The 14,012-nt window shown below is 32.4% G+C and overlaps 1 protein-coding gene across 1 annotated transcript in view; it reads right to left on the bottom strand.

The window, feature by feature from the left end:
• The window catches only part of LOC134723090 (MATH and LRR domain-containing protein PFE0570w-like), a 51,101-nt gene that overhangs the window by 22,514 nt on the left and 14,575 nt on the right, over positions 1–14,012 (bottom strand). Inside the window, exons 2-3 of the mRNA XM_063586730.1 lie at positions 3,807–3,944; positions 1,797–2,369 (exon numbers count right to left, since the gene is read on the bottom strand). Coding sequence (XP_063442800.1) covers positions 1,797–2,369; positions 3,807–3,944 — 711 coding nt within the window. The remainder of the gene's footprint in view (positions 1–1,796; positions 2,370–3,806; positions 3,945–14,012) is intronic.

The following is a 14,012-nucleotide window of genomic DNA, read 5'->3' as shown; positions in this document are numbered from 1 at the left end:
TTGTCCAATTCATCTGAAAATTTCAGGGCAGATAGATCTTCCCCTGATTAACAATTTTACCCATGTCAGATTTGCTGTAAATGCTTTGGTTTTTGAGTTATAAGCCAAAAACTGCATTTTACCCCTATGTTCTATTTATAGCCATGGCGGTCATTTTGGTTAGTTGGCGGGGTCACCGGACACAATTTTTAAACTAGATACCCCAATGATGATTGTGGCCAAGTTTCAAATTATTTGGCCCAGCAGTTTCAGAGGAGAAGATTTTTCTAAAAGATTACTAAGATTTACGAAAAATGGTTAAAATTTGACTATAAAGGGCAATAACTCCTAAAGTGGTCAACTGATCATTTTGGTCACGTTGACCTATTTGTAGATCTTACTTTGCTGAACATTATTGCTTTTTACAGTTTATCTCTATCTGAAATAATATTCAAGATAATAACCAAAAACAACAAAATTTCCTTAAAATTACCAATTCAGGTGCAGCAACCTAACAACGGAATGTCAGATTCATCTGAAAATTTCAGGGCAGATAGATCTTAACTTGATAAACAATATTACCCCATGTCAGATTTGCCCTAAATGCTTTGGTTTTTGAGTTATAAGCCAAAAACTGCATTTTACCCCTATGTTCTATTTATAGCCATGGCCGCCATCTTGGTTAGTTGGCGGGGTCACCGGACACAATTTTTAAACTAGATACCCCAATGATGATTGTGGCCAAGTTTGGTTAAATTTGGCCTAGTAGTTTCAGAGGAGAAGATTTTTGTAAAAGTTAACGCCGGACGCAGGACGACGACGGACGACGACGACGGGCGACGCCGGACGCCGGACGCCAAGTGATGAGAAAAGCTCACTTGGCCCTTTGGGCCAGGTGAGCTAAAAAGGTGGGCAAACAAGACAAAATGAGTCATGAGTTGAGTAGAAAACCTTAAATGCAAATGGAGGACACAGACTATTTAATAAAAAAACAAAAGCGAGAATTTCAGACATCGTGGATATCAGATTGCCCCTAGCTATCTATGGAAATTCGGAAAATAAATCAAGTTTTTGTCTTATTTATTGATGAGTTTTATTTATAGATGAAAAGTCAACATTATTTGTTGTCAAAGTGAAAAATAAAAGGGACACTTTAATTGCCCATCAAGACAATAATAAATAATCAAGAAAAAAACAAGTGTGTCAGTTGAGAGAAACACCACAAAATCAATAGTTTATCTATTATTTAGTTTACATTTCTTCAATCACTGACTGTCCTCAAATTTAGTACCTACTGGCTACAATTTTTATTAAAAAAACTGCTGCAAAATTGTCCTCACATGTCATTTCATTGGTTGGTTTGCTGTTAGGTTTCTGTCCCATTGATGTTAACCCATTTTCAAATGATTTCCTACTTTCCTAATTATTTACACATATAAACAAACATATTTCATTTGTATGTGATGCACAACAGTGCTAAGTAAGAATTATATATTAGCTAACAAGAAATACTTCGAATATTTATTGGGATCATCAGGGCAAGTAAATTTTTTTCTGGACATGTAAAATTTTAGGTTTCACTTGCCCGGGGACAAGTGCTCACAACAAATATTTCCACACCCCTGGGCACCAGCATACAAGTTCATTTTGAAGTTTTGAAGCATCAAGGTATTGTACCTTCTGAATTATAATTAAGGCTTTAAATGATAGTTTACACCATCGCCTGATAGTAATCTGTACGTTTCACATTTTGCAACTTTCCTAATAGGGGAGACAAAAATTTGAACATTTTCTAATGTATTTCAATTACTACTTACTTTTTAAGCTTTTCATTTGCTGTATATACTTTTTTAACTTTTCTTCCATATCTTTATCTAGAGAGCAGGTTTTGTAATGTAAGATACTGTCTTCAAAGTTTTCAGTTTTCAGGTGTTCTTTGGCTCTTTTTGCAATGTCTATAAAGGTGGTAAACAAGTTATTCAACTCTTTTTCTTGTAATGATGGATAGGCCTTGTGTGAGGTTTTATTTCTACACATTCGTATACGTTCCATATTGTCTCCAATTGTTGATTCATTAGGTTGAGGGTCAGATCCCCAATCTCTTGTTGGTTTGTCAGGAATCAACATTGAAAAGTGTCTATTTCTTGCTATTTTGTACATTAAACTTATCTCAAAGTGTTTGAATCCATCTGTCTGCAAAGTCTGTATAATGGACATTTCTTCTTGAGAAAGGCGATTCTTGAAAGTTTTGTATTTCATAATGGTCTGTTCTATAATTGCGCGAGGTAATGCAGACTGTTCCATATACTCTCTCATTATTTTAGTCAACACATCATCTACTACAAATCTACATCTGGCATATTGAGTCTGTTCTAAAGTTACAACTGAACCTGACAAAAACAAGAGTAAACTAAATAGTTTTTGTGTCCTGTTAAATTGTTCCCTTTTAAAAGTTTTGGATTCTCATAAATTCTATGTATAACTTTTGGACTAGTTTGAATCTCGGTCTATTTCTGTAATTTATTCTTACATACTTTTGATTTTTTAACCCTGTATGCGTACATTGCCTATGTAAATTTTAAAATTGTTTATAATCCTGGTACTTTTGATAACTATTGTAGGCACATTGAACGACAAATTTATGTGACGTATATAATTTTTCTGACGTCAGACACTCAAATTAATCCATGTGTTCTTAGATAGTAGATGTTTTTGTGTCCTGTTAAATTGTTATACGATGATGACTGATGTACCCATATTTTGACTATTTTATTAATTGTGACTGTTTATTTAACGCATCATGTAAATGTAGCCAAATTTGACGAGACTGTTATTAAAGTGAGAGGGTTAGCGCTATAGAACCAGGTTTAATCCACCATTTTCTACATTTGAAAATGCCTGTACCAAGTCAGGAATATGACAGTTCTTGTCCATTCGTTTTTGATGCGTTTTGTTTTTTGATTTTGCCATGTGATTATGGACTTTTCAAATTGATTTTCCTCTGAGTTCAGTATTTTTGTGATTTTACTTTTTAATTACTTTCCTGTACTTATACAATAGATAATTACTGTGACTTGACTGTGACCCTTAATTTTTTTTCCGGGGCTCCACTGTGGCCAAGTGGTCTAAGTAGTTACTACTGTTATCACTAGCCAGTCAACACAGAGGTTGTAAGTTCCAACCCCTCTTGTGAGGGTGCACTCGACTCTAATCTTAACTGACTAGGATTGTCAGTTTTCCTATCAAAAGTTTTCTACGGGCACTCTGTCTTACTCTACCAATAAAAACTGACTGCCATGAAATAGCCTACATTGGATGATTAAAAGTGGTGTTAAAACACCAACAGTCAATCTTAAATTTTTTATTGCAGTCAATTCAAAATCTGCAACTGTCAAGTCATAGTGTAAATGGCACAAAATTCCTATTTTACAAAATTAATGCAAGAGATGATTGATTTTCTGTAAAAGGAATTCAGTGTGATTTTAGATTGTTTGATAGTTCGTGCTCATACATAACTTGTTGCAGGGATAATTTTGAATATATGCAGTAAGTGAACAAAAGCAAGTTACCACACAAAAATGTCCTATCATTTCAACTAAAATCATTACTATTCTGTGTCTTTAAGTCTCTTGAGGAATGTTGTCTCATTGCCTATCATACCATATCTTCTTAATTTTATATTTGAAAAAACTTGAAAATGATTTCAAACGCAAAATCTCAAAAATAAAGTGCTTGTGTACTTTAAATAGAATGCATAGATATTTGATGCCTGGAATATTTCCAGTTTACAAAGCAGCATAATTGTTTAATGGTATTAACTGTATTACCTGACCCTGTACTGTTATGGTCACCGGCACCCCCCTGACCATTGTCTTCATCGTCACTTGAATCATTTGCCTGCAAGTCTTCAGTAGACTGTTCTGGTAGCTGTGGACTCTCTCTAGATACACTCTGGTCACCTGCAACTGTGTAAAATAGGAACATTTGTAACATAAAATATTGTCCTCCATGAAATATTGTCTGTTGGACAACTTTTCATAAAAAATATTGTCCAATGACTGTATTATGAAATAGTGTCCTTGTCCATGAAATTTTGTCACCTCCTTGTGGACAATATTTCACTATGAAATTCTGTTCCTGACAATACTTCACTATGAAATACTGGCTTTGAAAAAAAAATTAATCGAATTATTTCACATTTTTAGATTTATAACTGAAATTGTTTTGTATAGTAGAGAATTTATATCATTACTAATAGTGAGTTTCAAATTTGCATAGAAACATTACAAATGGTTTATTATAGATTAAAGAATTGTCTAATGTGGGTTTCATTTTATTACATTGTACAAATATAAGTAATGTACTGACAATTGCTAATTTTGTAAATTTATACACAGGCACATGTCAAAGAAAAAAATTCCTATATGTTGATATTTACCTCCCTTTCCATGAGACTAAATTCCATGACAATCTGTCTATGAAATATTGTTACAATACTCACGAAATATAACCAAAATATAACCTCCCTTTAACAGGACACAATTTCGTAGTATTTATCTATGAAATATTGTCTTAATTCACACAAAATATAACCTCCCTTTCCTCATCAGGACAAAATTCCATGATAGTATTACGTACATGGGGGGACATATACTTGCCTCCCCATGCCGCTAAAGTTATATTTGCTTAAGAGCAATAAAAATACATCTATTTCCATAGCACGTTTATTTCAAAGAGACAGATAACATCACATGACAAATACGCATCATCATCATACAAAGGGACACAACTCTCACGACTTAACTACAAAACACATACGACCATACAATACAGATACATAACATCCCGCCCCCAAAAATAAAATTTCCCAAATTTTATCAAAATGGTGTATGTGTTTTATCCTTATACAATTGCAAGAAGAAGAAACATTCCACTATTTAAACTATAAACTAGTAATCCCTTCCGTATGTTAAGACTCAAATCAGTAACAATTTTCCAAATAATCTTTGTAAATACATTTATATTAACTGAAATATTCGTGGCTGAACAGTTATCACAACTAGCATCCATTGGCATACCAGTATCAACAATGCAGAAAAAAATCCGAACGTCTGGCATCTTGATCTCCCCCTTAGGACCTTATGCACGCATTACGTTCATTCAATATAAAAAAATATGCATTTAATACATTTACTCAATCTAAATGGAAAAAACTAGAATATTGTCATAAATGTAGCTGTATACAACAAATTGATAGATAATCATCAGAGACCTTTTACTCTTAAAAATAGTTAATATTACATCAATGAAACACTTCACAAGTAGCATATGTATGGCACGCCTGAACCACTTTTATTAATCAATCTTAGATTATCTCAGATAAATTAGGTTTATCTGAGATAATCCCGGTTTATCTCAGATAAACTAAGATTATCTCAGCTTAATTCAAATTCGAAAAAATCCTAGTTTATCTCAGATAATACAGAAAATTTATTATCTGGAGAAAATCCCGGTTTATTTGAAAATATTAAGAAAAGCTAGGTTTATCTGAAAGATTTTCAGATAATCCTAATTTATCTCCAGATAATTGATTATCTGAATTTCAGATAATTCATTATCTCATTTTCCAGATAATTTAGTTTTAAATATACCAAAGAACAATGTAACGAGTGTTCTGATTGGACGAGAATCGTTTGCCAGATAATATTTTAAAAATACCGTCAGATAACTCATTATCTCATTTTCCAGATAATTAAGGTTTATTACGGATTCTAAATATACCAAAGAACAATGTAAAGAGTGTTATAATTGGACGACAATCGTTTGCAAGATTTTATATGAAAAATAGTTTTTATAACGTCCTTTTTAAGAGGAGGGGTGACATTCTGAACACGGCACGCAATTAACAAACTACTCCTGGTGTGCATGGACATCACCGTTATTGACACCTGGACAAGCGAAATTTGTTGAATAAATTAAAAAAAAACCAGTGAAATACAGAAGGGCTGATAAGATACAATATACATCATATACTTTAAACATACTTAATAAACACATTTGTTAGCTGTGTTGACGCTAACTGACTGTGTATTCGGTTTTACTGACGGCTAATTTCGACATCGCCGATAATAATAAAACCCTCATATTCATTTAATCAGTCGATTTTAATCTTTTGATAATGACAACGGTTTTGTAAAATATTTAAATTTAACTATTTCGTCATGTGTCAGTAAACAAAATAGAGATGAAAATCAAGTAATCCAATACACAAAAAATGCACGATTCAATTATGGAAAAACAATTATTTCATCATGGTTATTGATAAGACATACTTTTAATTTTACTTTCAAAATAATTAAATACATAATAATTAAAAACATAAGTCAAAGTTTAAATACCTTAAACCTTAAAGAGCCAGATTTATATTGTAGGATATAAACAATACATGTACATTGTCGGAAATACTAAATGTTTGCTTACTTGCTAAGAAACAGGAGAAACCCTCTTCATTCTGTTTTTAAATCTGGATCCAAAAAGTGAAATATTTACATGTAAATGTAATTACGGGTGACATGCATGATTGTCAAACCTCTGCCTGTTATATGGGTAATAAATATACAACTTCCCCCAATAAATGTTGACATAACAGGAAAAAAGTAATAAAAGTTTCTTGTAAGACTGCTCAAAACAAAACAAAAAATAACTCATGCACGAAAAAGATATTTTGAAAGATTAACATTCCTAAGGTTTCTGTTTTATATTTTTCTCTTATCTTTTATTCTAAATTAAATTATCACTTCTGACTCGAAAACCAGCATAATTTAACACACAAGACACAAAATCACAATCCAGTGGTATGAATGTTTAATTTTTTCTTGAATTAGATCCTTCTCACAGAAAATATCCTTCCATAAAAATTAATTCAGAGCTCTTCAAAATTGACGAAGAACATATTAAAAAGAAAGAAAAGAAATCTAAAATGTGTTCGTCAATCCGTGTACAAAGAAAGAAGGGAACTTCATCCAGTTCAACAAACAAAAAAAGTCACAGGAAAAATGGTCACAGGAAAAAAAGTCACAATATATATTTTTTGTATGAAATAGTCATATGGTCTGCACATACATGTATTAACAGGAGAAACATTCCCAATTTTTATTTTATGGAAATGGTCATAAAGGCCGCACATGTATATGAATATATTTGGAAACATTCCCAATAGATATTTTGTTTGGAAATAGACATTTTTTAATTCATTTTATACGACTAGCTTTGGAAATTTAGATATAAATCGCAAAACATTTTAATGGAACATTTACATGCTGGTGTACTATTGATACATGTTTTCAAGGGTTTGTTGTAATTATTTTTGTTTTATATCTCTTATGAAAGAGATGTGAGTTTAACAGCAACAATTTCTTAGGAAGCCATATCAATGAAATACAACTTATGCTCAATATCAAATAAAAGGACACAATTAGTTTTCCCTGTTTGTTAAAAAGTCAATTTTGAAAAAAAGAACATTATTTATTCCAATACATTTTTATAAGTGTATATATATAATTGCTTTATAGTTTTTAAAAATTAACCACTAACATAACTTAAATAAGTAATCCAATACAAATATATTATGACTTTTTTCAATGCATTCAAAAATTCCTATTTAATTATTTATTGCATACATGTGTACATAGTGACTTCTTCACATGCATTCCAACATATTTCTGACAAATTAGTTTACTTAAACCAGAGACATATATGAGACATATATATATATGTCTCTGCTTAAACAATTTTTTTTTTCTTTTTTGAATTTTTTTCCTGTGACTTTTTTTCTTGTGACTTTTTTTCCTGTGACTTTTTTTCCTAGGGATATTGTGACTTTTTATCCTGTGACTTTTCTTCCTGTGACTTTTTTTCCGTTTACCGAATTTCACATACCTCTTGGTGATATTGGTATTGTCTCGGTGTTGTAACAAACACAGATGTTTCAGCATATTTTGTACAGAATTAAAATAACTCTACCAAGTTGTAGAATGCTTGTCCTAAGCATGAATAATGGAGGAGCGAATTCAATTATTTAGTCGATTTATAAGTAAAAATAAATAATTTCATTAAATTGGCAAGACAAGATAAATTCATCAAACTGGTAAGACAAGGCGAATGTATGACAGAAAGTCACAGGACAAAAAGTCACAGACAAAAAGTCACAGAACAAAAAGTCACAATTCAGTTTTGAGACTACTTTTGTTTGAACAAGAACACCTTTATTTTGAAATATTTTTTTCACATTTTTCTTGAAGTTTTATGTTTCAAGCAACTTTGTAATAAAAATCTTCTCAATAAACATCAATAACGATCAAGTAATTGAATGAATGAATGAATTTTATTTGCAAAAGCATATAGAACATGCTATGGCAATACATCATATATACATAATGTGACAAAAGACTGGTAATAATTGTTATGACAATAAAATGTCAAAGTGACTTGGAACCTAAATGGCTTCATTTTCCCAATATAAATATCCTTTGCATGATTAAAATTTAATACATCTTCAATTATCAAGGTTTATGAGCTTTTTTCTTAACTTAAAAAGGATTATATGTAATAAAAACTTAAAGAAAATATCTCAAAATATTTTTGAACAATTGTCAAAAAAATATTTGTGACTTTTTGTCCTATCAAATTTGTGACTTTATGTCCTGTGACTTTATGTCCTGTGACTTTATGTCCGTTTACCGACAATACAAGATAATTTATTACAACTTAGGCACTCGTTACAAGATTAAAAGTAAAGATTCTTATATGAAAAAATCTCACTTTCACTTTGTTTCTGTTTAAGGTAAATAAATAACATGTTTTTTTTTTAAATTTCATTCTTCAAGTTTGAATTGTTTATTTTTCCAGACAGTCAATTGACATGACAATAGTAAACTAAGGAAGTTGACAATCCTCTGAGTCTCTGTTTGAATGTATTTAAAACGAATGTAGAAAGTCACAGGACAAAAAGTCGCAGACAAAAAGGTCAAAATACATTTTTTTTGTTTGAAAAAAGTCTTTGAATAAGAAAAACACTAATTTTATAAACATTTCTTTTTAGTTTTACTTGAAGTATTTTATATAAACAACTTTGTTATTTAAATGTATTGAATAAATAAAATAATGATAAAATAATTGTTATGTACCAAGGAATATATATCATTTGCATGATCAAAATTTAATGCATTTTAATTTATCAAGGCTTATGGAGAGTTGTCTCATTGGCACTCACACCACATCAACCTATATCTATTATGAACAAATATTCAAAGCCTAGAAATGAAAATATGTAACGAAAGAAAATATTTTAAGATCTTACTCTTATATATTCAAATAATTGTCAACAAATTAATTGTGACTTTTTGTCCTATCAAATTTGTGACAATTAAGTTTATGTCCTGTGACTTTTTGTCACTATTATATACGATATTGAAATTGTCTGAATTACATATCTATAACTGGAAACTTCATTAAATCATTAACTTAAAACGAATTATTTATTTCTGTCTTCTGAAACAACGCATCTTCAAATATACCAATTGGATTACAGGATTGAGTTAACCCAAGGGAGCAGTCATTTGAAACAGTATTTATTGTCGAGTATTAGTTTGTCTGGCGGATTGTCTATATATCTATCACCCCTCTGAATATCTATCACACTCTGTATATATATCACAAATCTGTACATCTATCATCACTCTGTATATATATCACAATTCTGTACATCTATCATCACTCTGTATATCTATCACCTCTCTGTACACCTATCACCACTCTGTATTTCTATTGACCCTCTGAGTATCTATCACCCCTCTGAATATCTAACACCACTCTGAATATCTTTCACCACTCTGAATATATATCACCAATCTGTATATCCATCACCACTCTGTATATCCATCATCATTCTCTATATCTGTCACCACTTTGTATATATATCATTAATCTGTATATCTACAACCACTCTGTATATCTATCACCACTCTGTATCTTTATCACCACTATGTATATCTACTACCACTGTGTATATCTATCACCCCTCTGGATTTCTATCACCCCTCTGAATTACTATCACCCCTCTGAATATCTATGTATACTTATATATATCATCACTCTTGTATATATATCACCACTATGTATATCTATCACCAATCTGAATATCTATCACCAATCTGAATATCTATCAACTCTCTGTACATCTATCACCACTCTGTATATCTTATACCACTCTGTATGTCTATCACCACTCTGTTTATCTACCTCTGATCTGAATATATATCTAACTTTGTCTATTATCAACCGCCCTGTATATATATCACCACTCTGTTCACCTATCAACACTCTGTATATCTATCGACCCTCTGAATATCTATCACTCCTCTGAATATCTAACACCACTCTGTTTATCTATCACCAATCTGAATATCTATCACCACTGTGTATATCTACCACCCCTCTGAATATCTATCACCACTCTGTATACTTATCACCACTCTGTATTTCTAACACCCATGTGAATATCTATCACCACTCTGTATATCCGTCATCATTCTCTATATCTGTCACTACTTTGTATATATATCATCACTCTATATCTATAACCACTCTGTATATATATCACCACTCTGTATAATTATCACCACTCTGTATATCTACTACCACCCTGTGCATCTATCACCACTCTGTATATCTTTCACCACTCTGTAGGTCTAACACCACTCTGTATATCTACCAACACTCTGTTTATCTACCTCTGATTCTGAATATCTATCTAACTTTGTCTATTATCAACCACCCTGTATATCTATCACCACTCTGTTCACCTATCAACACTCTGTATATCTATCAAGCCTCTGAATATCTATCACCCCTCTGAATATCTAACATCACTCTGTATATCTATCACCACTCTTTATATCTATAACCAATCTGAATATCTATCACCACTCTGTACATCCATTACCACTCTGTATATCTATCAACACTCTGTATGTCTATCACCACTGTGTATATCTATCATCCCTCTGAATATTTATCGACCCTCTGAATATATATCACCCTTCTGAATAACTATCACCCTTCTGAATATCTATCACCACTATGTACACCTATCACCAATCTGTATATCTTTCGACCCTCTGAATATCTATCACCACAGTGAATATCTAACACCTTTCTGTATACTTATTACCACTCTGTATATTCATCAGCATTCTCTATATCTGTCACCACTTTGTATATATATCATCACTCTGTATATCTATAACCACTCTGTATATCTATCACAACTGTGTATATATATCATCCCTCTGAATATCTATCACCTCTCTGAATATCTATCACCCCTCTGAATATCTATCACCTCTCTGAATATCTATCACCACTCTGTATATCTATCAAACTCTGTATATTTATATCACCAATCTGTACATCTATAATCACTCTGAATATCTATCACCTCTCTGAATATATATCACCACTCTGTATATTTATATCACCAATCTGTACATCTATAATCACTCTGAATATCTATCACCTCTCTGTACACCTATTACCTCGCTGTATATATATATCACTCCTCTGAATATCTATCACCACTTTGTATATATATCACCACTCTGTACATCTATCATTACTCTGAATATCTATCACCACTCTATACACATATCACGACATCACGACTCTGTATATCTATCGACCCTCTGAATATCTATCACCCCTCGGAATATCTTACACCACTCTCTATATCTATGACCACTATATAGATATCACCACTCTGTATATCTACTACCACTCTGTACATCTTTCACAACTCTGAACATCTATCACCAATCTGAATATATATCACCACTCTGTACGTCTATCACCACTGTGTATATATATCATCCCTCTGAATATCGATCACCCCTCTGAATACCAACAGTCTGTATATCTACCTCTGATCTGAATATCAATCACAACGTTGTCTATTATCAACCACCCTGTATATCTAGCACCACTCTGTACACCTATCAACACTGTATGTCTATCACCACTGTGTATATATATATATATCACCCCTCTGAATACCAACACTCTGTATATCTACCTATCACAACTTTGTCTATTATCAACCACCCTGTAAATCTATCACCACTCTGTACATCTATCACCCCTTTGAATATCTAACACCACTCTGTATATATATCACCAATCTGAATATCTATTACCACTCTGTAAATCTATCACCACTCTATTTGTGTATCACTAATGTGTATATCTATCACCCCTCTGAATATCTATCACCACTCTGTATATATATATATCACCACTCTGTACATTTATCATCACTCTGTATATCTATCACCTCTCTTTACACCTATCACCTCTCTGTATATCTATTACCACTCTGTATGTCTATCACCACTGTGTATATCTATCACCCCCTCTGAATATCTATGACCCCTCTGAATATCCATCACCCCTCTGAATATCTATCACCACTCTGTATATATATCACCACTCTGTACACCTATCATCACTCTGTATAACTATCGACCCTCTGAATATCTATCACCCCTCTGAATATCTAACACCACACTGTATATCTATCACCACTCTATATATATATGACCAATCTGAATATCTATCACTACTCTGTATATATATAGACCCTCTGAATATCTATCACCACTCTGTGTATATATCACCAATCTGAATATCTATCACCACTCTGTACACCTATCACCACTCTGTATATCTATAACCACTCTGTAAATCTCTCACCACTCTATATGTGTATCAACAATGTGTATATATATCACCCATCTGAATATCTATCACCCCTCTGAATATCTATCACCACTCTGTTTATATATCACCACTCTGTACATTTATCACCACTCTGTATATCTATCACCTCTCTTTACACCTATCACCACTCTGTATGTCTATCACCACTGTGTATATCTATCACCCCCTCTGAATATCTATCACCCCTCTGAATATCCATCACCCCTCTGAATATCTATCACCACTCTGTTTATATATCACCACTGTGTACACCTATCATCACTCTGTATATCTATCGACCCTCTGAATATCTATCACCCCTCTGAATATCTAACACCACTCTGTATATATATCACCACTCTGTACATTTATCGTCACTCTGTATATCTATCACCTCTCTTTACACCTATCACCACTCTGTATATCGATCAACCCTCTGAATATCTATCACCCCTCTGAATATCTAACACAACTCTGAATATCTATCACCACTCTGTATATCTATCAACTCTCTTTACAACTATCACCACTCTGTATATCGATCAACCCTCTGAATATCTATCAACCCTCTGAATATCTAACACCACTCTGAATATCTATCACCACTCTGTATATCTATTACCACTCTGTATGTCTATCACCACTGTGTATATCTATCACCCTCTCTGAATATCTATCAACCGTCTGAATATCCATCACCCCTCTGAATATCTATCACCACTCTGTATATATATCACCACTCTGTACACCTATCATCGCTCCGTATATCTATCGACCCTCTGAATATCTATCATCCCTCTGAATATCTAACACCACTCTGTATATCTATCACCACTCTATATATATATGACCAATCTGAATATCTATCACTACTCTGTATATATATAGACCCTCTGAATATCTATCACCACTCTGTGTATATATCACCAATCTGAATATCTATCAACACTCTGTATAACTATCACCACTATGTATGTCTATCACCACTGCGAATATCTAACACCTCTCTGAATATCTATCACCACTCTGTATATCTATCACCACTCTGTATATATATCACCGCTCTGTATATCTATCACCACTATATACACCTATCACAACTCTTTATATCTTTCTAGATTTTTGCTATCCGCCGTTTTTCTCTATCTTTGAAAATATAGTAAAACATGTGACTATCCCTAAACGAATCAAATTTGATAAAATATCACCACTCTGTACACCTA

This window comes from Mytilus trossulus, chromosome 6, assembly GCF_036588685.1.
Source record: "Mytilus trossulus isolate FHL-02 chromosome 6, PNRI_Mtr1.1.1.hap1, whole genome shotgun sequence".
In the NCBI taxonomy this organism is placed as follows: Eukaryota; Metazoa; Mollusca; class Bivalvia; order Mytilida; family Mytilidae; genus Mytilus; species Mytilus trossulus.
This window is presented reverse-complemented; position numbering and strand designations above follow the sequence as displayed.